Source organism: Parasteatoda tepidariorum, chromosome 5, assembly GCF_043381705.1.
Source record: "Parasteatoda tepidariorum isolate YZ-2023 chromosome 5, CAS_Ptep_4.0, whole genome shotgun sequence".
NCBI classification, from domain to species: Eukaryota; Metazoa; Arthropoda; class Arachnida; order Araneae; family Theridiidae; genus Parasteatoda; species Parasteatoda tepidariorum.
In genome coordinates, this window is record NC_092208.1 from 67,860,988 (window position 1) to 67,888,789 (window position 27,802).

General features: G+C 32.8%; 1 protein-coding gene across 3 annotated transcripts in view; it reads right to left on the minus strand.

Moving 5' to 3' along the window:
* The window catches only part of LOC107438772 (POU domain, class 2, transcription factor 3), a 545,522-nt gene that overhangs the window by 416,224 nt on the left and 101,496 nt on the right, over positions 1-27,802 (minus strand). For all 3 annotated transcript variants that reach the window (XM_021144690.3, XM_043040146.2, XM_071180569.1), the window contains one exon: positions 6,214-6,384. In XM_021144690.3, the coding sequence (XP_021000349.1) occupies positions 6,214-6,384 (171 nt within the window). The remainder of the gene's footprint in view (positions 1-6,213; positions 6,385-27,802) is intronic.

Here is a 27,802-nt window from a genome sequence, read left to right on the forward strand (position 1 = left end):
CCAAAATAAAATAAAAAATTCCAGTTTTTGGATTATGGTCTTACAAATTTCGGGTTTAAAACAAATCGTTGATCGATTCAATTGCTTTGAATAAAAAAATTCCAAATCTTTCCATAATTTTTCCTCTTTTGCGTGTAGAATTAGTGTTGAAAAATTAAAAATTTACCACTAAAAGGCCTATGTTAGGAGGCTTTAAACTACAACTGGTTAAAAAGGTTTTGAAAAATTAGATAGAGGCAGTGTTGCAAACTGGTCATCATCTTAATATTTTTAAATTCTTATTTTTTGTTTCAACAGTTCGTTGGAGGTTTAAAACGTAAAAATGTTCTAATCATTGTAACAGGTCGTATAAACGAAGTGCAAATAAAACTCTGAATGTAAGTATATATAATTGGGTATAATATAGCCTACGTCACAGGTTGTGTTGTTCCTACTAAATTTAACCCATGAACGGCATTTTCTGTCAGCCTAACTTCAAGCCACAAATAAACAAACGAAGTGTTCGATCGTTTAAATAGCTGCTCGCCAGATTTTATTGCATTATAAGGAAAAGTTATTGAAACTAAATACAACTAAATAAACAACAACAACTAAAACAAATAACAAAAACTACTAATAACAATAACTAAATAAAAACAACTAAATGTCATTCGCTTAGCATTGCGTCATATGTTGTTCCTACTAAATCGAAGTAGTTGTGTTTTTTTCATATTATACCCAATTGATAAAAAAAAAAAAAAAATTTAAACCCTTCTTTCGAATTTTTTAAGAACATAATTTTTCTAATTCATTAAAAATAATCCACAGCTAATTTAGAACACACCACCACTGCAGAGTTTAAAAAACCAATCCATAAATAAAAAATAAAATAAAAAACAGAACTGGTTTATTGCAAAGCATATGTTCCGTTATTTTCGAAAGTGGGATAAGTTCGTTCGAAAGTGGGATAAGTTCGTTTGAAAGTGGTATAAGTCTGAGGCTTTTAAGAGTTTGTGTTAGGATTAATTGAAAAATAGCGTCAAAGGTTAAACAATTCGGGAAAAGTTTTTAATGAAACATCAGAAAAGAATTTGATGAAACATCAAAATATAACAATTATCATTAAATCGTAAAATAATTAAATAAGCCACTTTTAAGCTGCAACTGTTCTTTCATAATCTTAATTTCTCTTCTTCATTGGCACTCCAGTCCAGGGTGGGCCTTAGCCTGTCGCACAATATTTCCCCAGATACCTCTGTCCCTGACCTTACATTTTCCAGTTGGAGATCTTAAAAGTTCAAGGCATCATATATCCACCTTTTCTATGATTTGCGTCTTGGCCCATTGCTTCCAATGCAAGATCTTTACCACTCGCTTCTCAGGAGATCTCTCAATGTGACCAAGCCATGAAAGTCCCCATGCTTTGATGAATTTCACAATATTTCTATGCTTAATATGGTTTGCCTCTTGGCCCATTGCTTTCAATGCAAGACCTTTACCACTCGCTTCTCAGGAGATCTCTCAATGTTACCAAGTCATGAAAGTCCCCATGCTTTGATGAATTTCACAATGTTTCTATGCTTAATTAAGATCGTCAATTTCATCATTAGTTCTTATTCTCCAATAATTATTAGCTAGATGTATTGGGCCATAAATTTTTCGAAGTATTTTTCGTTCAAAAATTAGTCAATTATTTATATCTTTTTATGTCAAAATCCAAGTCTCGCAGCCATATGTTATCACAGGACGGATGATTGTTATGTAAATTTTTAGTCTTATTTGCTTGGGATCAGTTTATTTTTTAACAGATGCTGATATGAAAAATAGAATTTCTTCTGAAATTTTCTTTCATATTACTTTGATAAATAATGGCCATCTAAAGAAATAATGCACTAAGCAAAAACAAAATAGTTAAATTATGTACCCATTTTTGTTCAACGCTATGTGACACTCCGTAGATAAAAATTCTGATTGACACTGTTTAAATTAGTTGCCAACCGTTTAAAAATAAACCCATCATTAATTATAGTGAAATCAGCGGTGAAGCAAAATCAGTTAATGTAGATAATTTTAATGATAATATTTATGCTGAGTGTTAAAGCTGAGCCATGATTTAACGAGTAGTTCGGAGGGTTTAATGGTTGGATTAATGTTAATTTATGCATTGATTTTGTGCGAAATTTCGGGAATATTTTATCAATCAAAATATTAAAAATAGATTCCAATAATTTGCACATAGCTTGTCCACCTATTAAAATGATTTTTAAAGCTCAATGCACTACGGTCAAAACAGTGACTAACAGTAATCGTTTGGTTTTCCGTCCATTGATTATTTAATAATCTGATATAAATAATTCCAAAATGGCTGATTTTATTTTTTAAACGCAGTCTTTTTTATATCCCTGCTGCACTTGGTCAGTCAATACGGGGGTAATTAATGCTGGTTGTGGATGACGCCGAAGTTGTCATCCAATGATACTTGCACTATTGGTGAAAGATCTGGGAATCTAGCAGGCCAAGGCAACACGTCGACACTCTGTAAAGCATGTTGGGTTTACAACAGCAGTATAATGCCGCCTTCTAACAAATATACGGTTATCACTGGCACCAAGGCAGAATCGACTTTTATCTGAAAACACAATGGATCTCCAATCTGTCCTCCAGTGAGATCTAGCTCGACACCACTCACGTCGCAAACGGCAGTGGGTTGGAGTGAGTAGAATGCAAGCTACAGGGCGTCTCGATTGGAGCTGTACTTGAAGTAGCCGATCTGCAACAGTTCGTTGTGTCACTGCAGGGCCAACTGCAGCTCGAATTTCTGATGCAGACCCAGAAGGGTAAGTCAAAGCCATGCACCGTACACGACGGTCTGCCCTCTGAGTAGTGCCCGAGGCCGTCCAGAACCTGGCCTTCTTGAAGTAGTACCCTTCCCTTAAGCACAGCTGCCCACAATTATGTGCAGGTTATATATTTCTCCCTAGTCTGTTTGCAATATCGAAGAAAGAAAATCAACCTTTTCGCAGCCCTATAACACGATCATGTTCAAAATCAGTGAACTTCATCGTCTTTTTTGACTAACAGCAACTCATTATGTCAAAATTTAGCGAAAAATAACATTGACGAACTTTAGAACAATTATTTAGAGCAACCCTGATTTGCATGCTCACAGTGGCGCTACTAGCGCCAAATTTACATGCGAAGGTCGAAATTCGAATATACATAATTTTTAGTTGTATAAACAAGCCCAAATTTAGTTTATCTAACACAACTCTTTCTTGATATTTGGATTTTTTTTCATCAGTGTAGTAATTCAGAGATTCTGAGAACGGCAGCAAAGTGGACTCATGGTTACGGTTATAGGTATGCAAACTCTAAATTTCCAAATGGCACCACTCATTTTCTTTTTCATTGCAAAATGTTCAGAGCATACCTAAACAACGTTGCAACGGTATGCGTATCGCAAAAAACGGTACGCACTATGCGAGACGCACAAAAAAAAATAATAAAATAAAAATAAAAAATAATAGTAGCGGCGCAAGGAGAAAACTTGAAAAAAAGGAAGACAACAATCACTGATGATAATATAGACAAATAGTTTATTTAAAAGATAAATTTTCCACTTGGGAGCCATCACAGACAATTACATATTGCATGCTGGAGATTGGACAATAAAGTCGAGCGTAAACTAGCACGAGGGATGATTGCAATTTCGCGTTTAATAGTCTTTCAAGTCCAGCTAAGTTTGAGGATTGCACATGTGCTTTCCAGATCTGAGACATCCCCAGAACTTGAAATCCGGAGGAGTGAGGTCGAGGGATCACAAAAGTCACAGAAATGGAAAATGCTTTGAGATGACACGATTGTTAAAATGCCGTCGTAATATGTGGTTGCGCTCCATCTTGCATCCAAACGACATCATTCAGAACATTTCGTTACAGCAATTTCGGTATATCGTAATTATGAAACACGGTTGCATAACGTGAGATTGTTCCAGAGCATGGTTCAAACCCCGTTAATGTCACTCCCTTAAAGAAGTACAGGCCGAGAGCAATTGTGCCTGAAATAAAGCTCCAGACAGTAACATTTGACGTCATATAAAGGTAGTGCTACAACAGCATGCGGATTCGTGTCAGTCTGAGCACAGAATTTTTGGTGTTGACATTGCCAGTTAGGTTAAGATGGGCCTCGTCGACTCATAACATACATTGTCCCTCCCCCCCTTCCAACATCTGGACACGCTGATATCGGTATGAAAACATGTGGAATACAGAGCGCAGTAGCTTGAGAACTGTTAATTTCGGTATATCCAATACATGAATGGTACCTGTTGCAGTTTGCCTGTGTTCTGACGTTAGTATTTGATGCACTCCATAACAGCGGCCTTAAGAACAGTTTGTAGCCCGGATTGCTATCTATCACAGGTGTAGCTAATTTCTTCGAATTTATTTGCTAAATCATGCAGAGCTTGTGGAAAACATGATTTAGCGATGACCGTATTTGGCAATGGTTTTGACGGTAAACATGCATGGTTTAAGGCGTAGCATTCATCCCATTTTCATAAAAGAATTTTATGACAAACCACAAACTTTCTTTGAGAGAGTCATAACGTCGACATGTGGGAGCTCCTTGAATATTTGGCGTACGTCATCCTGTGATTGTTGTCTTGATTTTCCTCCGCACGCCTCGACGTGTGTTTTATTTATTTATTTCTGTGCTCAGAGTTGCTTTTTATGCGTCGCGTGCATAGCGCGTCCGTTTTTGTGATACTGTTTTGGTGATACTGTGTCTAATCACTGTTTAGGTTTTTTGCATGTGCTGAACAATTTGCGAGTTCGAGTTGGCGAACGAGAAAGTTTCGAATTTCTGTACCTATAACTGTAACCGCCCCTTATCTGCTCTTTGCAGAATCTCGAGCTCATGCCTCTGAGTAACGATATCTTGAAGTCTCATCTCGATCAGTTGAACAAACCGGCCGCTAGAGGTCCATAAGTAGGCCAAGTTATTTTCTGTCCATCCTGTATCTGCATTCTAAACCAATGATTCTTACTTCATACAGTATTGTAAAAATAACTTTACTAACTCTATAATCACAGTAGTAAGATCCATATAAATGTCAGTATTACTGATTAACAAAAATGTTTGCTTGCAAAACAAACATTCTTCTACACTACTTGGTCAATTTACACCAAGTAGTGTAAAAGAACGCTGGTAAAGTGAAGCACTAGAGTTATGTATGGCGTTTCACTAACTCGGGTGTAAAAGTTGCTACCATTTTTGGTGTTGAGATACAATATACACAGTAAAAAATTTGAGTGTATGTTGAAATGAATAATTTTGAGAAGACGATGCATATTCCCTCCTGTTGAAATAGCCCTACACCAAATTCTATCACCTTTAAAAAAATATACATGACAGAATTTTATATGGATTAAGAATTATTTACTTCTTAAAATCAAAATTATTTTTAATCTATTTATTCTTATGCGAGCTGCTAATTAAATAAAATGTCATTGTCAACATATTTATTTAATTAGTCTATTTATTTTACTTTATTGCATTTACTTTAATTTATTCTTTAGTTCAAAATTGTGTAAAATTTCTTACGTTTACTTTCAATTTCTTAACGAATTTAAGAGAATATCAATAATAATAATAATTCGAAGAGTATGTTTGTTTTTATTTTTGAGTAATTCAAACGAACAATAACCAAACTTGGCTGAAGAACAAACAATAGGCACAAACGGGATAAATAAATTTTCGCTTTTTAATTCAGAAAAAAAATTTATTAATAATTTGTAATATAAATATATCTTAACGTGGTGTTATTCTTAGTGAATTTATTCTTTATATGATGACGTATACCTACGCCGTAAATGATTTTACATTAATTGAAGAATTAAAATATATAAAATATACAATATACAAAATAGCCAGTTACTGCCCGTCCACCGTCTGAAATGAAAGGAGGATTAAAATAAACAATCTGAAGAAAAGAAGAAAACTTTTTACCAATGACTATCTCGCGACGAAATAAATTCTTCGAAGGCATATAGTCTTATTACGGTGGCCGGACAGTTTTTAAAACTAAATATTATGTGAATGACTTACCTTAAAGCATATCAAACTGTGAGCGGAAAGAAAATTAGAACATTGCAGTTGAAATAAAACTGTGTAATAGTATTTAGATGAACTTTTTTTTAAGAAATAAATTTAAGTTAAAAAAGAAACACTGACCTGAGATAGAGTTGTTGTTGGAGTTGTGGCGAACAGTTGTGAGCATAGGATGAGACTGAGTTCTGGACTGTTGCAGTACAAACTGCTGAGGTAGTTGTTGTTGTTGATGAGCTTTATGATTTTGATGTTGAGGTAGTTGTTGTTGTGGATGAATTTTATGATTATGATGACCTGAAACAACATTCAGTTAATTTCGTGAAAAATATTCAGAAGAAAATCAAAGCTAAGCAAAGACTAAGCACTGTTAATGTCAAAATTGAGTGGTATAAATTGCAAAAGTGATGCTGAAGGTACAACAGAAATTAGCTAACTCACAAAATGGGCTAGAGCGCAATTGATCTCGTTTCATCAATTATTAAGCAACATAATTAACGTAATGACATTCAACAATGAACATGTTCGAAAGTGAAAAGAATCAAGTACTTTGTTGTTGTTGTTTCTCATCCCCACTGGTCTAGCGGAGCTAGACCAGGTCCATGAGTCCATTCACCCTCAGGAAATCAAAAAACAAGACCGGGTCGCGCAGAAAATCCTCCTTTTCAAAATCCACACAGCTAAGGAGGTGGGCCGGGCTGGCTGCACTGGAGAAACATTTGTTGCAGGTGGGATAGACCTTTCGCTGCTGTTCATACCTCATGCACTTTATGTGACCACTGATGAATCAAGTGAACGCGGTCTGATCGCCTCTATTACCTTTGAAGGTCAAAGCACGACCCGGCTTATCCTCAGAGTACCAGATATGTACTGGGGGAGTATTCCAGACAAGCTGGACACCTTGCTTTCTAATGGAGTGAATTTCCGAGGATGTGAGTGCCAAACTTTCCGGGAGAGGTTTATTTGTGCCAAGTTTAGCCAGCGAGTCAGCAATCTCATTCCCGTACGGGCCAACGTGGGAAAGTACTTTGCACTTTACCTCTATTGATGTGACGTAAGTGGGCCACTAAGGGATCGAAGTTACAGTTAGGGGCGGTGTGAAGATGGGTGGCAGTATAGGGCCTAAATTTCATTAAAGCACTTCTGATCTCTTGGAGCCCACAAAATTTCGTTAACCAGTTCTTTTTTATGGAAGACAACAAGCGATAGAACATGCATGAGATGTTCTTGACAAAAAAATTGCAACTCACCAACTTACCCGCAAACCTTAGTAGAAACCTAGTAACTGTGTAAATGGAGGAATGGGATTTATTTTCCTAAAATCTATGATCTACAGCAGGCAAGCTCATGGCGAGATCTGCATTGTCGTTAGGGAGGGTCAGACCCGATTTAAACCAATCTCAAGTGCCATTTTTTTTAAAAAATTTTTTTCTTTTGCGAAGCTCTCTAATGCATAATCTTGATAGATTTTTTGTTATCATCATTGATGTATTTTCATAAAAAAATCTACTTGATTAACTTCAATATATGAGTTTTGGGCCAGGATAGCCTGGTTGGTAGGGCGTTGGACTCCTGTTTGTGAGAACGGGAGTTCGAATGCAGTCGGCCGAAGAATCTCCGTGTATTAAATGGTGACTGATGCACGTTAAATCTGTCGCGGCCACAAAGTCCTCCAAGTTCCCATAACGAATCGATACCTCTGGAGGTACTGATCCAGAAGCTACCTTGTCTTCTGGATTGAAATCAAAATTACAAGGATACGGAGTTGGGTCGGCAGTAAAACAACGGTTATAAAATAAAATATGCGAGTTTTTCGCGACATTTTGCGTGTCCCTAAACTTTTGGTGATGGCCCGTAGTTTACGTACTACGACAGCGACTATCAATAAAACAATGAATTCACACAAAAAATATTCTACAACACAATTGCGCTCATGATTATTAAGAAGCAACTAAGTAAAACATACAACGATAGCAGCCGTCAATGAGACAATAAATTAACACAGAAATGTACTACAACGCAATTAACTACACTTAGAATCTCAATCATGGAACAACATAATTAATATACTAAAATTAAGGCTATGAGTGAAACAGGGAACTAACTCAGTAAAATGTGTTTAGATCTCAATTGCGTTCAATAACGTGGCCAAATCACAACGTGTTTAGATCACAACTGCGCACACTGATCTCAATCACGTGGAAACATAGTTAACGAACTAAGAGTAAGGCTCTGACTTAAACAATGAACTAAACCACTATATGAAAATACCATTACAGTATATTAAATATACCACTACTTGTCGAAATTTCAGGAATTGTTTTTTCTTTAAATTTTTAAAACAATTATTTCAATAATGTATCACACTTACAGTCTTCTCATTTGAAAGTTCACATTTATCTACACCGCATATTGTCCTGAATAAACTACTTTCCGCATCATCGTAAAGTTGTTTGAGAAATATTGGAGATATAATTTTTTTTATTTATTTATTATATTTTTTATTAATTTTCTTCTTACATTTGACTGTTTCAGCACTGTTAAGTTTGGATTAAGTATCAGTATACTCAGTATATATACTTGTATACACTCAGAATATCTCTAAACAAAAATGACTTAAATCTGATTATTTCGGCGTTCGAATATTTGACGTATACTTTCTTTTCAAAAATGCATGCCTATTCTTGACACTCCACCAACCCATAAACGGTAGCTATCGACAATGTCAACCTTCATCTATGAAAAGGTACACCACCATAGAATCGAGTTAACATGTCTTATATGCTAGTGAATTGGAATTATATTTTTGTAGTGGTAGATACACTACAGTACTCCCCCACCAGAATTATATTTGTGATAGAATTTGATGAAGGGATACCACTAGTTGATTCATTGCTCTTCTTGCGAGAAGCGGGGAGAGTTGTATTATGATCACCGTACTTTTTGAATGCTGATCGTGAGAGCTGTATTAAGTTCACGGTCGTGGTCGCTCCTGTGTTGCCATTAACAGTCGAGTGAATGCGTTGTACGTTATGTGTGATCGAAAACTGAGTAGCAACAGTACGAGGAGGTGGATAATGTAGCAGTCACAAGTAGCAAGTCAACTGTTCAATGTGAACCATCCATCGAAGAAGGCGTGTTCAAATCGTAGTGGGCGTTTCTACGAAGGTAGGCGTGTTCACATCACGTCTGGGTCACCAATGTGGGGATGGTAGCTATCGACAATGTCAACATTCATCTATGAAAAGGTAACCCACCATAGAATCGAGTTAACATGTCTTATATACTAGTGAATTGGAATTATATTTTTGTAGCGTTAGATACACTACAATCCTGCCATCCAAATGATACGAGCTTTTTAAATATAGATATGGAATGAAAGTTGTGTACTTTATATCAATGTTTGTAATATGGAAAAAGTCGCAGGACAGAACGATTAATCTGCACACACGGTAGCACTTTTAATTTCTCAACAACAACTCAGTAACAATGGTTATTCAACTAGTAGTTTAATAAAATATATTTTATAAGAAAAATATTTATCCATGAGGAATTTAAAAAACTTTCTTGTATTTCCAAACGAAACTTCAAGCCAGTTTCTAAGAAGCTGGGATGCTCAAATTTTGACAGAAGTTTTGTTCCAGACTACAATAAAAATTAGAATAGTTTTCAGATCACTATAAGCAGAAATTACAGACGTTACAGCTGACAGAGAGTCAATCAAAACTTCAAACACTACCCGAATTATAAACTAACAGGCAATAAAATTAATGTGGAAAAAAATAATAATATAAAAATTAAAAACTACATTTTTTCGAGCAAATACAATAAAAAGGAGAAAATAGTACTTTTATCAAACCTAAAAAGATGTGGTGTAATAATATATAAACTATCACCGCCCAAACTATTCCCCATGTATTTCAAAAGTGATACATTCTACATTTTTGGCTTATGGTTTTACAAAAATTATTTTCTCCTTTTTACTTTGCCAAATTGCACAGCATAATTTTTAAAATTTTTATTTTATTAATTTCTTTAAAATTATTCGAGAGAACTCAAAAATTATAACAAGTCGCATAAGTAGCAAGTTATAATATTAAAGTTATAACATGAAATCTCAAGAAATATTGAGATACAGATGAAATCAGAAGTACGGAATGGACATGAGAAGAATATATTTTTTTCTTCCATAACGTCAACAACAGCATCAGAGAACATAAATGTTCGATGTTTTCAATTTGTGAGATACGGACCGACAACTCAATAGTTATGACAGAAGAAAGGGATAAAATCAAATTTACAACTATAACAAAATAAAAATAAAATCTTATTCAAAATAAAAATAAAAAAGGGGGGTAGGGGAGAATCTGATGTCACATTCGGTGCTTAGCAATTTCCTCGGGCGCTACTTACGGTGCAATCTATTTGGCAGGCCCTGAAAGAGGAAAAGGGGATGATTGGAGAGAACCGGGGGTAGACTGAAAAATAAAGAAGAAAAATAAAATCAATTTTACGCAAAGCAGAACCCGTTTTCCATTTCAGCATGGCTACAACACACGGTGGAACGAAAGAAAAAAAAAAACAGTTGAAAATATATGTGATAGAACGAAGACTACCAAGAAGAGAATTTTGTAGCTTCCAAATCAGACCGGGCAGACGATCTTTCAACTATTCTTGCCATCCACCCCCAAGCGACGGACCAAAAGACAGAATGATAAGTGAGGTGAGGGTGGAAAAAAAATCAGGAAAAAAAAAACAGGATCGACAGAAGTGCGAACCGAATTTCCATTTCTCTCTTTTCAGACCACAAGAGCAGGCATCCTCCTTCCGGGGCTTCGTTCTGGACAGTCCAGTTTACATGCAAATTCCAAGAGAAATTCTGGAATACCACAGTGGTTTTATATATTTTATACGCTTCCACCACTCTTACTTTCCATGCTAAAAGTGGTTTTTATTCCACCCCAAAAAGAAGGGGAACTCCGTTTGATCATGGGCGCTTCTTCCTTCACTTTTTTTTTTTCAAAGATCCATGCAAGTTGCATGAGATGGGACCTTCGGGGGCCTTTTCTGCATTTAATGAACGTTCACTTTCAACAACTATATATACAGACATTTGTTCGTCTTACATACGCACCGTTTTAAGACAGGGAAACACTTTTTCAAATAGAACGATTTTGATAAGAATCAAACGTTCCAATAGATTTCCTACATTTCTGTTGAATAGAGGACATGAACTCGTGATTTTTTTTTTTAATTCTGTTAAACAGCCAATTTTAAATCGATTAAAAAATGTTCCATTTAAATATTAATTAGAGAAGTTTTTTTACAGTTTGTTATGGAATCAATATCAAAAGAGCATTCTTAGTAGAAAGCTATTGCCAAAAATATATATAATTTTCCATAAATCTTCTTTCTGTAACCATTAGGAAATTTTTACCGATGGATATATATCATTAAATATAAATCCTTCATTACAATTAAATTTTTGACATTTTGGAAAAAAAAATAGTTTTGATAAGAACTAAACGTTTCAACAGATTTGCTACATTTTTGTTTAATAGTGGACCTGAATTCATGTTTTTTAATTCTGCCAACCTGCCAATTTTAAGTGGATTAAAAAATATTCATGCCAAGTATTAATGAGAGAAGGTGTATACAGTTTGTTATCGAATCAATATCAAAAGAGCCTTCCTCGTATAAAGTTATTGCTAAAAATATCTATAACTTTCTATAATTTTGTTTCTTTAAACATAACCATGAGCAAATTTTTACCAATACATGCATCTTATTAAATATAAATACTTCCTTAAAATTAAATTTTTGACATTTTGAAAGAAAATGACAAATAAACACTTTCCAAATGGAACGGTTTTGATAAGAATTAAACGTTCCAATAGATTCCTTATATTTCTTTTGATTAGGGGACATAAATTCGTGTTGTATAGTTTTGTTGTAAGCTGTCAACTTGCCAAAAAGTAATTAAAAAAATTAAATCCCTGCTTATTTAAGTATTTATAAGCAAAAGGTGTTATACCACAAAGTTTGCTCTGGAATCAATATCAAAAACGTTTTCTTACTATTAAGTTATTGCCAAACATATATATAATTTTCTATGTCGTTTTTTCTTCAAACATAACCATGAAGATTTTCTTTACTGATTCATATAACTGAATACTTATAAAAGTGGAACACGTTTAGGATAGGGAAAAGATTTCCAAATAAAGCGATTTGATAAGAACTGAATTTTCCGAAATATTATGTCAAAAAAAAAAGTTCATTTCTTTTAATATTTATTTTTTTATTTCCTTATGAAAATTATTAAGTGGTATATTTGATAGTTTTCACTTCAGTAAAAAATAAATTGAAATATCTAAAGAATAACACTCAAAGCCTACAGTTTAAAGCTGTAGTTTGTCTATGGAAAATACATCCTTCGCTTTTCGTCCGGACCAGTGGCTGTGACAATAGTTACGAGGTTTGACTAATTCAGTTAGGAGGTGTTGGATCAACGGGTTTTGGCTCTAGTCGGCGAGAGAAAGAAAATCGGGGAAGGTAGATGCATCCCTTTTTAAAATGAGCTATTCTTGTTTCCATAGCAACGGACGGTCTTAGATTTTGTGTCGAGGGGAGTTCTTTCTAGAGACAATCTATACTTTCACAATGAATAAATAAACTTATTGCAGAGGAGACGAACTCTATTGCAGAGGAGACGAATTCTCAGAAACACCTGTTTCTAGCTATCACAGGGTTGCCACAGAAAATAAATTAATAGAACAGTTGCTTTTAGTAGCCTAAAGCATGAAAATAGTTGCCAAAAACTATGAAATTAGTTCCCCAAATACGAACAATAATTCATCAAAAATATGTCTAAAATTTTGGTAAATGACTTAATTGTCATAAACCATGATCCATTTAGTCAAGTTGGTGGCAAATATGATAATTTTTATATAAACGTTAGTGTTCAAGCACTCAGTTCTGATATCAAAAAAATTTGTACATTTGCAGAAAATTATTTAATTAAGGCTTTTAATTACTAGAATTCACTAAAAAAACATACTTTTTTCTAAGACATTTTCCCTTTTATCAATAATCAATTTAGCAAATTTATATATATATATATATATATATATATATCAAAATTTTCAAAATTTTTTAAGAAAAAAAAAATCCGCGTGTTGAGAAGCTCTAGCAGGCTGCAGGTTTTCGACCCAATTTATGCTAAAAAAAAACCTCCAGGAGTACAGAAAAGTCTCTCAATAGTCTCTTTTTCCTGAAAATAGTTGCTTTTTTTATCCTTTTCTGGTAAAAAAAAAAGTTGCCATAGTCTCCTCATGCCGAAAATAGTTGCAAATAGTTACATTTTAGTCACCTGTGGCAACCCTGCTATAACAAATTGCAAATTAAGATATAAAGAAGACATAAAAAAGATCAATAGTAATTTACGTATATGAAAATTCAGATAAACATCAAACTCATCAACCGCCAACTTTTTCAATGAAATTGAGTTATCACACGCAAATTTCCAACCGGTTATCATCAGCAGTCATATAAAAAGAAACATACGATAGCTAGAGATTGAATATATTTGAGATCGATTGGATTAAATATTCAAAACAAGTTCTTAAAGTAAGATGAAAATGACTTTTTCAACGATATAATATCGTTTCGAAAAGGTAAAGAGAAGTAAGACATAACGTAGATGATCATTAAGGAACTCCGGAAACTACTTGCATATGCATGGTATAAGCTATCCGTTCGTAAACTCCCTTTCAGCAGTTTAGCATCCGGAAATAATTCGTTCGATATCGAATATAGTGCACAAATAAATAAAAGCGTCTTCTGTCATTTTAGATAATGACACTACTTTTTCCTACAATTAAGTTAATTTGAAAATAAGCTCTTATTTTTTCCCCTTAAATTAAACTACGACAAAAAAAAATAAAAACTTTTATTTCCCCAATTTTTTTTTAGCGAGTGTTAATTTAAAATATTCTCCCCCCCCCTTCCTTTTTTTAATTACTACATTTTAGACAGTACCCTTTTTTCATCTATCGGGATAGATAAATACTGAAAGAACTAATCTTGACTTCGACAGGAAGACAGCCACCACTCTCATCAGACTAAGAACAAAACATCATAAAAACATGAAAATCTCTGCAGATGGGACTAGAAAATATCAAAACTGTGGCAACTGTCTTAATGTGGAACTCACACCATATCATGTTTTTAACTGCCCTGCAGTCGCTGCAGGCCTTCACCTCTTAAACTACCCTACAAAAGAAGATTTATATTCATTTAATGCCATAGAGATAGCAAAGACTATTCAAGCACACCATGAGATATGATTCAATAGAGGATACGACACCAACCAACCAAATGCTGAAAGTTCTGGGTAATTTAAACAATCTTACATATTTAGAGCAGTAATTTTTAAAGACCGGATTTTATAATCAGCTTTTTGCAACAACAAAAAAACAAAAAATTCCTGTTTGAATTAGTTTTTTTTATGAAAATTTGTGAAAACAGTTTGGAACTGAGCAAGTGTTAGTTGGAGCAATTTTCAGCAAAAGTATGTTTTGAAGCAGGATGGAACAAATTAGGCCAATAAGAACAAATCCAGCAGCAATAACATGGTATTGTGGCAAAATCAGAAAGAAAAAAATTAAAAACTTTTATTAAATAGAAAAAAGACATATTTAATTTCTTCAGCGTACGTACAAAAAATTTATTTAGTTGGTGTGGAGTACGCATGCGTACACTACATCAATTTAAAAATTGGTGACACAAGGAATCTGCCATATTTTAAAACGAGATGTGAAACAAAGAATAAATCTGAATATTCCTAGAGGAAAAAGTTTTTGTGTGAGCCTCGGTTGCAGTAGAATTTTAAAGAAACTGTATGTTAAGAGTGATTTGGAGCAATTTTCTACAAAAGTATTTTTCTTTTGCACATATACCATCTAAATCGGACTGGAACAATTGGAGAAACAACGATATAATAATATTGCAAAAAAAAATAATTTAATTCTTTGTTAAACATGGGGTAAAAAATATAAAAGGGTTTATACCTAGTTTACGTTTACATATTAAGCTCTAAAAATATTACCTAATAGAAAGTTTTTGTTTTTTTTAATGATTTTACAATTTAAATACGTTTTTGTTTTCTTTAACTTCTTTACCAATTATGAGTTGTAATAACTGGAAAATTTAAGCAACACAACTATTAAAACATTTTTTTTCATAAATGGCAACACTGAAATGCTATTTGCTTTATGTATTTATAACCAATTACTTTTCACGATAAAGCTAAAAGCGCATATTCATTATACTTTTTCTTCTTAACAATTTTTGCTAACTGTTAGATTAGTATATCTAATTTCAACACATGTTTATTTTATTTCACTTTAAATCGGTAAGTTTGTCTTCTGCTTTTCTTCTTTCATCTTAAACTCAATTAAAATTTTAAAATTTGCTTTTTTAATTTTCAGAAGCACAGACGCATTATAAAGGGTGATTTTTAAATTAGGATAATTATTATTTATTTTAAAATGTTGTTTCGCTGTCGTAAAGGAATGCGTCCTGATAAGAACCGTAACGTCTTTCCATCAATTTATTATAATTTCTAATATATATATATATATATATATTACTAAACTTTCGACACGCGTACACGAGTTGAAGTAACTAGGCATTTGCACCATATTTCAAAACGAGGTGTTCCTGTTACCTGTTTGGGCTCAGTTTTCAACAAAATTTTCAAGAAAGTTGTTCTTAACACTAGATTGCCTAAGGAAGTCATTTTGACTGCTTTTAATTTCAATTAGAAAAACAATGAAGCATATAATGACACAATTTCTTATAATTTTGTACAACATAAATTTTTTTATTGTTAACATTTATTAATAATTTGTTATGTAACTGTAAATAATATAAAAAGCATTAAAAATTAATTTTTAACAAATTTCTTTAAGGCCTGGTTTCTTAGGACAGGACGCCGTCAGCTGGAAATCAGCGCTAACCTCTGATTGGTCCACTTGTGAGTTTGATAGTATACGTCATCGAACGCTCATCTTGAACTACAATTGCCGTCCAACTCAACTGCAGTTGGATTACAACGTGACGTTAACCACAGAAGCAATGGCGGACAACATCCAACAGCACATTGAAATCAGCCAAGATTTTGATTTTGACATTAAACATAGCTTCTTCATTAAACATAGCACTCTTCATTTAGCTCAGCTATAATGTGTTTTTTCTTGGACAAAGTCATTATTTGTTCTCCAAAACACTGGTCGACAATAACAAAATCAATACAAATTCAAAATAAATATTTGTTTACGTTATTAACGCATGCGCAATGAGGGATAATGTCTGCGTAGGACCGACTGCTCACGCTGAGCTAACAAGAGTATTTTTTTGGCATCAGTTCTACATCAACTTTCCGCTGACGCCAAGATAAGGCGCTTGTCCTAAGAAACCAGACCTTTACACATTATTTATTCTTTTACAATCCAGTCATTTTGACTGCTTTTGGGCAATCTAGGTATATACTAAATTTCAGCCGTTCTAGTGTTAAGAGAAGTTTTAAGCAGACCAAGTATAGAGTAATTTTCAGAAAAAGTGCTTTCTATGATAAACCAACTAAAGTCTATAAGAACATTTAGAGCAGAGCCAGTAAAAATTGAAGCCATTTTCTGCCGACGTACTTTTTTTTCGAACATGATGGACCATCTCATGCCGATGGGAGCATTTAGAATAGCAATGACACGACTATATTGCAAAATCAGGAAGGAAAAAAAATTAAAATTCTTAATTAAACATAGCAAAATTACATATTTATTTTTTTAAGCGAACAGCCGGCAAGCGAACACACATTGGTACGAGGCATCTGCGCCATATTTCAAAACTAGGTGCGAGAAAAAGAATTTATCCAAATCTTTGAAAGTATGAGGAAAGGAAAAACTACGCCTAGAATAAGAAATCTTTTATGCATGAAGAAAGGTTCTCATAAAAATGTATATAACATGTTAAGAAAGAAATAGAATGCCTGGCTAGTCTAGTTTTCACACCCCCACCCCTGCTAAAAAAAATTATTCTCACGAAGTAATTCAGATTTTAAGTGTTGATGCTCAAGCGATTTTTAATTCCCGGTCGTACTGAATTTAAACTTGGATATTTCTTTTTTTCATCTTCAAAATTATACTAAAGAATGTTTTTGGGTCGCAAAAAAGAATGTTTGAAGAAGAATTATTTAGATAAATATACAATGCGTACTCACGGGAAATAAACATTATTCTTAAACGAATTCTCCAGAACTTTTATGTTCGGTTGCTTTTAGCGAAATGGCTGTCCGTTACAAAATCCTACATTAGAAGTAAATGATTGTTTTATACATTAGCCTTGACTACTTAGTACAAAATAGACTGCTTAAGCCTAAAATGTTTCAGAAAAAATAACATACGAGGCATAACAAAAGAAGAAAAAAAATTCTATTTAAGTAGAACAGAATTTGACTCTAAAGTAGAAAAATAGAATACATTTAATAATTTAAAATTACTAAACACAGATAAGGATAAGAAAAATATTTTGAAAATCGTAAAGAAATAATCAAATACAACATATTAATGGCACAAAACAGGAAATACAGTATAAAAAAATATATCCATGATACTTTTTGTACTTACACACACGTATGATAAGTCAGATTGATTAAACACCGAAAACATTTCAATCATAGTGCATTAATTCACACTACCTTTTTTTTAAATATTATTAAAATACATTATGTATGCAAAATACTTAGAAATCAATGGGTTAAGACGGTTTATGACCGTGAAAACTGATTCTGAAAAAAAAAAANAAAAAAAAAAAAAAAAAAAAAAAAAAAAAAAAAAAAAAAAAAAAACGAATTTAAAGATTTCAGAAGCAAACATTCGATTGAAATTGCAAACATAATTATAAACGACCGTCCCAAGCATTTATTTACGTACCTTAAAAATTTTAAAACACAATTTACAATTTTGGATGTTGAAAAAAAAAATTTAAAATCGGTTTTAACAAGAACCGTTTTTTTTATTCAGAATTCATCTCCCATTCAATACTTTCTCCCTACTACTTCCGCCGTCGTCTTCGCTATATTTTTCTTTGTTCTTATTTGCGCTTGGCCCGAAACCGTTTTCCCACAGCATGACCCATCCTTACTGGGTAATAACTCTCGGGCAAAACCGATTTTCCACATTATCTCTTTAAGTCAGCGGTGTCCCTTTTATATATATANTATATATATATATATATATATATATATATATATTGACACTCAAAAATATATTTTGGTATTTTATACTATGTAAAAAAAAAACAGTCTAATAGTTGCTAAATCTGCTAGATTATCAGAATTTTATTTGTACTAAAATATAAAATCCAAAAAAAAGTAGTTCGAAAGAAGAAAAAAAAATTCTCATTCAAAAATTTATCAATGTTTGATTTTGTTAATTAAAGAGATTACAATTACTCTTAGATCGAAATAAATTCAAATTCTAAAAATTATTGTTTGAAAATGAGAAATGTTTGGAAGATTTTTACCTTTAATGCATAAAAAGACACCGGTGTTCCATACTGTATTTCTTAACGATAAATTATTAAAATTAGAATATTATAGTTTTTTCACTTATGTTGGTCTAAATTGATACTAAATAATAAAAAAAGAGTATGAAAGAGATGTTTGATAAAAATTTTCTTTCTGAGGGTAATTGATTTGTCAAAACTTAGTAACGCTCAAAATGCAACAGATGGTGATACAATCAACATTTTCGTGAAAAATGGACATAAAACCGTTCCTCTCCCTTGATCATTATGCATTGTTGTTGTTTCTAATACCACTTGCCACACGGTCAAGCCTGTTTGGTGAAACCGAGCGAATTTAGGGCAGAATGTGCGTTTCTTGTTTTTCAGTGGCGCCATCTATGGCCAACAATTCGACTTCGGCCACACTATACGTAGCACCCGTTAATAGGGCGGACCCATTCATACATCCATTCATTCATCCACAGATCGAAATTTTGACCTGAATCAGAGAACTATCGATTTCCAATCCAGTACCCCCAGAGGTATTGATCATTATGTACACAATTTTTTTTTTAAGTGGTACGGTTTTTAAGAATTTCCAAAATTTAGATGTATTTGAAAGGGGAAAAAATAGGAGGATTTTTGATTGCATAAGTAGACCCGAAAGAAACTTACATAATCCAATTGAGTTAATAAGGTAATCAAATTTAAAAAAAAAAAAAAAAAAAAAAAAAAAAAAAAAAAAAAAAAAAAAAAAAACGTCAATATTGTTTTTTAAATTTTTAAGATACATCTGCCAAACGAGAAGTATCCATTCAACGACTAAGAATCTAAATTTTTAAATCTATAACAATTTTTATCTAATTAAACTTTTTTATCAAATAAAACTTTAAATGGATAAATATCTGTTTCAAACAAATTATTTTAAGAAGTGACTCGCAAAAATTTGGTTTTTAAATAAATTTAATAATGAGATTTAAGTTAAGAAATTTGAAAAACTCTTTAGATTCATAAAAAATTAAGGATATTTTATTCGAAATAAAAAAATTTCTCTCCAGAACGATTTCTGCATACATCTGCATTATATTCTCGTATAGTGGCGCCAATAACTATCATCAAGGTGCCAAATAAATTTAAGACTTGCAATTTAAAAAAAATGTAGAGGTTTGCCCGGGAGTAGCTACATGTCATACCCTTCAAGTTAGTCCCCTTCTGACATTTTTTCTTCTTTTTTTTTCGCAGCCTGTAAGTTGCCAAGAATTATTCTGCCCCAGATCACGATACCCATACATTTAACATATGGATTTAGTATTTTATAAATTTATATTCTTCCGATATTTTTTTTAAAAATTAAATTGGTTATTTTCGTTACCGCCTGTGATAACCCTTTCCTTTTCTGATGCGTTTACTAGAGGTGTTAACAGTAGGTGAGAGTGGGGTCAATTGTAACAGGGTACGATTGTAACAGAGCAAAAATTTTGAGTGTCGGGTTCTAGATTTGGTTCCTAGGTGGCGCACAAGGTGTATTTCATAAATCTACATGTACACCCCTGCTGGCAACCATTTTTATGTACTTTTGAAAGAGTTAAATCACAAAAGATATTTTCACGTTACGTAAGTACTTTTTTTGGTATTAGACTATTATATTGTAACAAAGTAATTTTGTTTAAACAAATAAAAATTATTAACCGAATATGTAAGTGGACACCTTAATTAACATTTCAATAAAAAAAAGATTAGTTTTGCTAATTAACTAGCATTGTTTTTAACAAATGAAGCTGAAATGGCGTCTTGGGGACAATTGTAACAATAAGTAAAGGGACGATTGTAACAGCTGAAAATAAATAATCTTATGTTTACAAACCATTACTTAACTCTTTAAGAACCACCAATAGTTTCCTATATCATTTATATTATGTTGCATGTGCATTATTTTATTTGTCACCTTTCACAGCATAAATTAAAATTTTTAACCCCTTAAAGTTAAAAGTTTAACCCTTTAGGTCTCTGCTCATTATTATTTTTACTCCTAAAATATCACTACTATTTTGATCAATAAAAAAATATATCACAACTATGATAATATGTATAATTAACTATGTTTTAGTTGAATTTATGAACTGTTACAATTGACCCCGTAAGTGGGGACAATTGTAAGAAGTGCACGACTGTCAAAAATTGTTAATAACTAATATAATAATAACATTTAAAATAAGGTGTTTTTTTTCTGGTAGATTATAGTCTACTTTACTCGTCTGTCAATTAATACTAATAATATATTGGATTTTTTGTTAGTTAAAAATAGTTAAGTAAAAAATGTTACAATTGACCCCACTCTCCCCTAAGTAACCAGATGCGCCATTTCAAAAATTCGAACTTTTGCCATAAAGTCATCATCAAAATCAGCCACTTGGCATGGGTTCTCCCTTCAACAACAGGATTCCATATAACCCAAATTATAGTCTCCCTCCACTTCCACAAAAAATTATATAAAAAGTTTCAATTTGAAGACCAGTAATCAGGGCATGAAAGAGCAAATCTTCACCTTGAGCATCGAACATTATCTTCCACAAGATTACCATATGCATAAAAATGCAAACGATTTCATTCACATTCAGTTCGAAAAGTGAAGGTTAAAGGGAGGGATCCAGGTAGGGGAAGAAGGTAGAAACTCATTTCATTGTTGCTAACGTCTATTTATGCAACATCAACGTAAGGAATCTAACGTTTTATCTCCACACCCCCTACATATACCCCGAACCGTTAGCAATAATTACGAATAAGAAGACATTGCGAAGATGAAAGGAACTGTTAGGGAAAAAAGAGAACAAAATCCGTGGAAATGACGTTTTTAATGGATGTGAAGAACTGGTTCCCAGGTCCTGGCCATTAAATTCGTAAAAACCGTTCGAATGCAAACGAGACATAATCCCTCCCATGGCGCCATATAAATAAAAAATAATAAATAAAAAAAAATGAATGAAAACTCAAAATAAGATAATAAAGAGATCTATTTAAATCAGCGAAATTATTCCTCCTGCTCTTAACCTTGAACAGTAAAAGGAATGGTATTTCCTTTATCCCCCTTTTTACCCCATAAAAACAACCATAAAAAGAATGGACTTAAAATCTTTAACTCTTTTAGAATTGTGGCTTTAGAACACCGATGATACTGCAATGTCCCGATGAATAATCTCATTCACTTGGAAGCTACAGTTATAAATAAGGTTATTAATGACTATTATTTCAGCTAATAACTAGTTGTGGGAAATTCGTGGTTATTGTTAACAAAAAAATGTATGATGAAAAAGTCTGTTCAGTCTTTTATTAAAACCAAACAGACTAATTCGCCTGAGTAAGCACACAAAATCGGAAACAAGAACACGTTTCATAGATCAGGGGGAGGATACTTTGATATTCGAACATTCGAGTAACATTTCAGTCTAATTTTCTAAGGACAACAACAAACAAAATACAATTCGATAATTGAGGGTCTTTAATTTATGGCACCGAGCACCGAAGTACTTAAAAAAAACATTAGAAAAGTAAACAAAATGTCAAAAACTGTGTTGAATGATTGCCAACATGGAACACGCAATCAATTCTGGCGCATTCGATGGGAGCATATAGCAAATAAGATGTAAAAGAAAATACATAAATAAAAAGATTTATTTACAACTCAAACCAATATAAATCTAACTTCGAAAAACTGAACAAATTCAATTTGAATACAATTCAACAACTAAGCTTTTAAAATTCAAATGGAATAAAAAATAAAAACCTCTGTTTTATTCGAAATATTTCGATAAAGGGTAGGAAAACATGGAAGAAAGGGTCAGCAAATATATTGAAGGGAGTTGGTAATAAGTTTTAGAAAATCTTATTTTTAAGCGTAGTTTCGAGAAGGGGAGAAAAGCCATAGAATAAAACCGTATTTCACACGGAAGAAGAAAAAAAAAGAGGAAACTATTTCCCTTTGAAACAAAATTGTCAATACGGAAAAAACTAAACATATGGAGACGGTCAAAGCGTTTTATTCTATTTCACCCCGACTTTGTGTGATGCACAAAAAATATAAATAAATGAATGTTTCCATTCCCCCACCCTTCTCCTCGTATCAAAAAACATTTGTTTTTGGGTTGAAGCTTTCTCGACTTAAGCGCATGAATTTATCAAAATATAAACTGGAAGTTGGATTTTAAATAGGCGATTTGAAACACCCAGGTAATCTATCAACTCGAATCATCCTTTCGAAAATGATTCAAATCAGAAAAAAAGAAATCCTTGACTTGAGGACATACATTTATCAGAATGGGTCAAATGTATTTATAGGAAGTTGAATATTACGTCGGTGATTCGAATCACCGAAGTGATTCATAATAACGAAAAATCTATTATTCTAAATCAAAATTTTTTAATGATTTCTCAACTCAATCTTAAGCGCATAAATTTATCAAAATATAAACTGGAAGTTAGATTTTAAATAGGCGATTTGAAACACCCAGGTAATCTATCAACACGAATCATCCTTTCGAAAAGGATCCTCAACTTGAGGGCATACATTTATCAGAATGGGTCAAATGTATTTATAGGAAGTTGAATATTACGTCGGTGATTCGAATCACCGTAGTGATTCAAAATTATGAAAAATCAATTCTACAATTATTCTAAATTAGAATTTTTAAATGATTTCTCAACTGGGGAAAGTAAATGTCTATCGGATTGAATCAAATATACATTGGAAATTGAGGATTAAATTGATGAATCGAATTACCTAAATGATTCATTATTAAGAATAATTTGTTTGATGATGATTCGAATCAGATAAAGATTTGAATCAGTTTCCTCAACCCGAGGGATAAATTTATCGATATCAATTAAAAAAAATACATTGGAAATCGGGTAATGAATCGGTGTTTCGATTAACTAAATTAATTCATTAATATGAATTATCCTTCAAATTAGTAAAGGTGAATATTTTCTCAACCTGAAGAAATACATTTAAAAGAACGGATCAAAATATATTTTGGAAGGTAGATGTTAAATCAATGATTTGAATATCACCGAAGAGATTCATAATTATAAATCACCTATTCGACAATTATTCGAATCAGCTAAGGTAAATCAGTTTCCCAACCAGTGCAATAAATTTCTAAAAATGGATCAAAATAGAAATATTAGATTTTATGTAATAATTTGAATACTCAAAGTAAATCATTATTACGAATCTTTATTTCGACAGTGATGCAAATCAGATAAGGAATCAGTTTCCTCAAGGCATAAAAAAAGAGGAAAGAAAATGGGATACTCTTAACAAACTGGAGAAGGCTTGATGGCCCTAACAGCAACAATTTAGAGTGTCCGAATAATTTTTGATTCGATGTGCCAAACGAAATAAAGTGGAGAACGCTGAAAGAGAAAATGATAAGTGAATTATTTTACTTATTATTTAATTTTTTGATTCACCTGAGTGATATGCGGATCAAAGTTTACAGATCATTCAAAAAGGGGATAATGTAGTTTTCTCGACCTAAAGGCACAAAAATGCTAAATGTAGCAGATGTCAGCCTCCAAAAACATATCAATGATCTAAATTTTATTCTTATCTTGGCGATTATACTCTTAATATCCATCTCCGGTTTTTCACTTGTGTCAAAGATGAAACCAAGGCCCGGCCCAGCACGTCATCAATCTCGTCATCATCGGCTTTGATTTCTTCCTGTGATTCTCGATGTCTTAATTTTCTTATCATATGCAATTGCAAATCAACAGAGTTAGCATATTTGTCGAGCTTTTGCGTTGTGGAATCTCTTCTTCGTGATGACATTAAAGCTTCCTACAATATTAGAGTCATCAAGAATGATGTAAAATCTCCTTCTTTTCAAAATCACGCCAGCATGGATCCCAGGTGCTCTGTGTCTGGGATCCAAATTAATTTTAACTTACTGACGTCAACAATAATTAAAAAATAATTAATTACACATTAGAATTTTACATTATCTTCTTAAAAAGAACATAAATCCCAGGCACACAGTGGAGAAAACTAAAAAAATATTTAAAAAATTAGAAAAATTTACAAAGAAGGACTCACCTTCTTTTAAGAAATCAAATTCATGGAGTGTACTGCAACCCGCACGCGGATCGGAGGTAAGCTAGGTTCGGTTACAGTTAGTACAAAGGAAAACATCAAAAATAAAAGGGTGACAATGCCACCACGGGTAAAAGAATAAAACTGAATAAAACTCAGTTAAGTTGGTGAAACATAAATGGTTGGCTAAAATGTGATGTGAGCAACATCACATCCAGGGTATTAAATGCTGCAGTCTTTTGATTGGGTGGATGACAAGAGGAATATCTTGGTCTTCAGAGCTCTCGACATGTATTCTATCCATAAACTTTTAAAGAATGAAATTAACCACATTTCCCTCCCAAGACAATCGACAATATTGTTAAAAAGATGTCCAAATGTGCTCACAATCTCAAGTATGAATGCGTCAAACCAGAAACAAATAATTTAGTTGTGCTTCCATTTTTTTTTCTCCGTAAATTAGCTTCCAGATGTCAAAAATACTTTAAATACACGAATTCAAAGTCTTCTTTTCTCCGGATAACAAAAAAAGCTTCTTGAACCTCAAACAACCAATTGAATGAGTTAACAACTGGGGAATATACCAAATTACCATACAAAACTATCATACATAGGACAAACTAAACAAACATTCAAACATCTGCTAAAAGAACATCAAGTCTACGTCATCAACCAAGAACTCCATCTTTCATCCATTGCGAAACATTGCTGGACAAGAAAGCTATAAAATCGACGTTTCCTTACCACATAACATATAAATGTACGTCAGTATTTGACCTGGATTTTATCATTAATAACACAAAATCTCAATTGGAAATGACCTTACTGCTATAACATATGTCTCACATTTGGAAATTGTTAATTTTTTAATGTTTATTTTATTGGCACTTTTAACCGTACATTTATCTCATTTAACTGTATATTCAACTCTTTTGGTATGACGTAAGCTCTATCCGATCTTAGTCACCTCCGTTTTTACTATTCCTGTCTTTTATCCTATTGATGAAGATGTTTCATTTGAAGAAACAGTGCACCATGCAGTGGATTCCCGCGCGTGTTGGCATTACTGAAAACGAGATGGCTGATGCCTTGGCAAAAGAGGCAAGACAATTGGGTATACTATAGCCTACGTCACAGGTTGTGTTATTCCTACTAAATTTAACCCATGAACGGCATTTTCTGCGAGCCTAACTTCAAGCCACAAATAAACAAACGAAGTGTTTGATCGTTTAAATAGCTGCTCGCCAGATTTTATTGCATTATAAAGAAAAGTAATTGATATTCGATTTTTGATTAATAATTGATTTATGTGGATAGTGGCATTTATGTGGATAGTGGCATAGAATTTAGCATTGCGTCATGGTAAATGTTATTCCTACTAAGTGGAAGTAGTTGTGTTTTTTTTATATTATACCCAATTAAACACCAGCAAACTTACTCATGTCACTCTCAGCGATATCAATTCAGTGACTAAGGCAAAATTCAATGATAGGAAAATCCAAATCAAACACCAAATACCTGAAATCAGTACCAATAGAACTATCACCAGCACACTAACAAGACTCCGGACAGGACACTTTAGGGGGATGAAGATTCATGGTGACGGAACAAGGACTTACTGCCTCTGCAAAAATTTGCCCAGACATAGAACTAACCCCCATATATCTTTTCAACTGTCCCGCTATACTGGCGAAATTGTAGCAAATAAGTGACAATCCGTGGGCGGACTTATATTAATATGATAATATATATGAAGAAAATAATTTATATGAAGAAAATTGCCTTCAAATAGCAGATGTTTTATATAGGATCTTTGATCACATTTACAAATTATTTTCTGTCCATGACACGACAACAACCAACCAACCATGAAGATGTAGTATGGTAACATCGAAACACGTATAGATTTTTAAAACATTGTTTTTAAAGAAAATTTAACACTTTCCTCTTTTACTTCATTCCAACGTGGCTCACAATATTCCCCTGACGTTTATATAAATATGTCAATAACAAAACAGTAACTTAACAAAAAACACACACAAAAAATCAACTTTCGTATAGAAAATAGAAACCATACCGTCCATTCACATTTCAAAAAATGAAGGGAAAAAAAGATAAACAGGTGTTGCGCGAGTAACAAATCAACCTTTTTAACTCTCGAATGCAAAATTTACAAACACAACACGTAAAAAAATATAATAATCCGGCCGTAAGGAAGAAAAATCCCTTTCTAGAGTTCAAGTAGGGAATGGAGGGGAAAACGGCATTTTCATATAATGTATATTCCACATGAGATTTCGGCCTGCAGGCAAAAGATTTCGGAAACCGCTCGGAATAAGTACATAAATCGAATAAAACAGCACTTCTCTGCATTTCTACAGCTTTGAAGAGCGAATGGAAAAGTAAATTTTTTTTAGTAAGAATAGGTTTAAAAAATATGTTTTATTCCCCGTCGACGAATATTTCTAAAAAAAAAGGAGAGAGAGAAAAAAAAATGGCGTATGTGCAACTGAGTAAGAGGGAATACATCAAGTTTACATTTGAAAGAAGTAAAGAAATCGACCCACAACATCTAGAGAATGATCGTAAAAAAGTCGGTAAACAGATACAGATAGACAGAAGAGAGCACGAAAAAAAGAGAAAGAAGATAGATATGCAACAGTAGTGCAGACAGATCGTGGGAAAAAAAGGGGGAAATTCTTTTCGATCCTATTGAAGAAAAAAAATTTTATGTTCTATTTATTTGAAAAAAGAATTGTATGGCGAAAGAAAAAAAAACTGTTTTGCAGTTTACAAATAAATACTTGAAATACAGAACAAGAATAAAAATTACACAAAACGAAATTGTTATAAAAAAAATTAAAAAAAAGCTCGGCATACATATTCGTAAAACCAGTCCAATAATCAAAATTTGAAAATTACTAGCAAATAGAACTCTTTTTATTTGAAAAAGAAGTGTAAAGCAAAAGAAAAAAAAACTGTTTCTTTTGTTTCAAACTTAAAATACAGAACAAGAATAAAAATTGTTATAAAAAGAAATTTAAAAAAAGGTCGGCATATTTA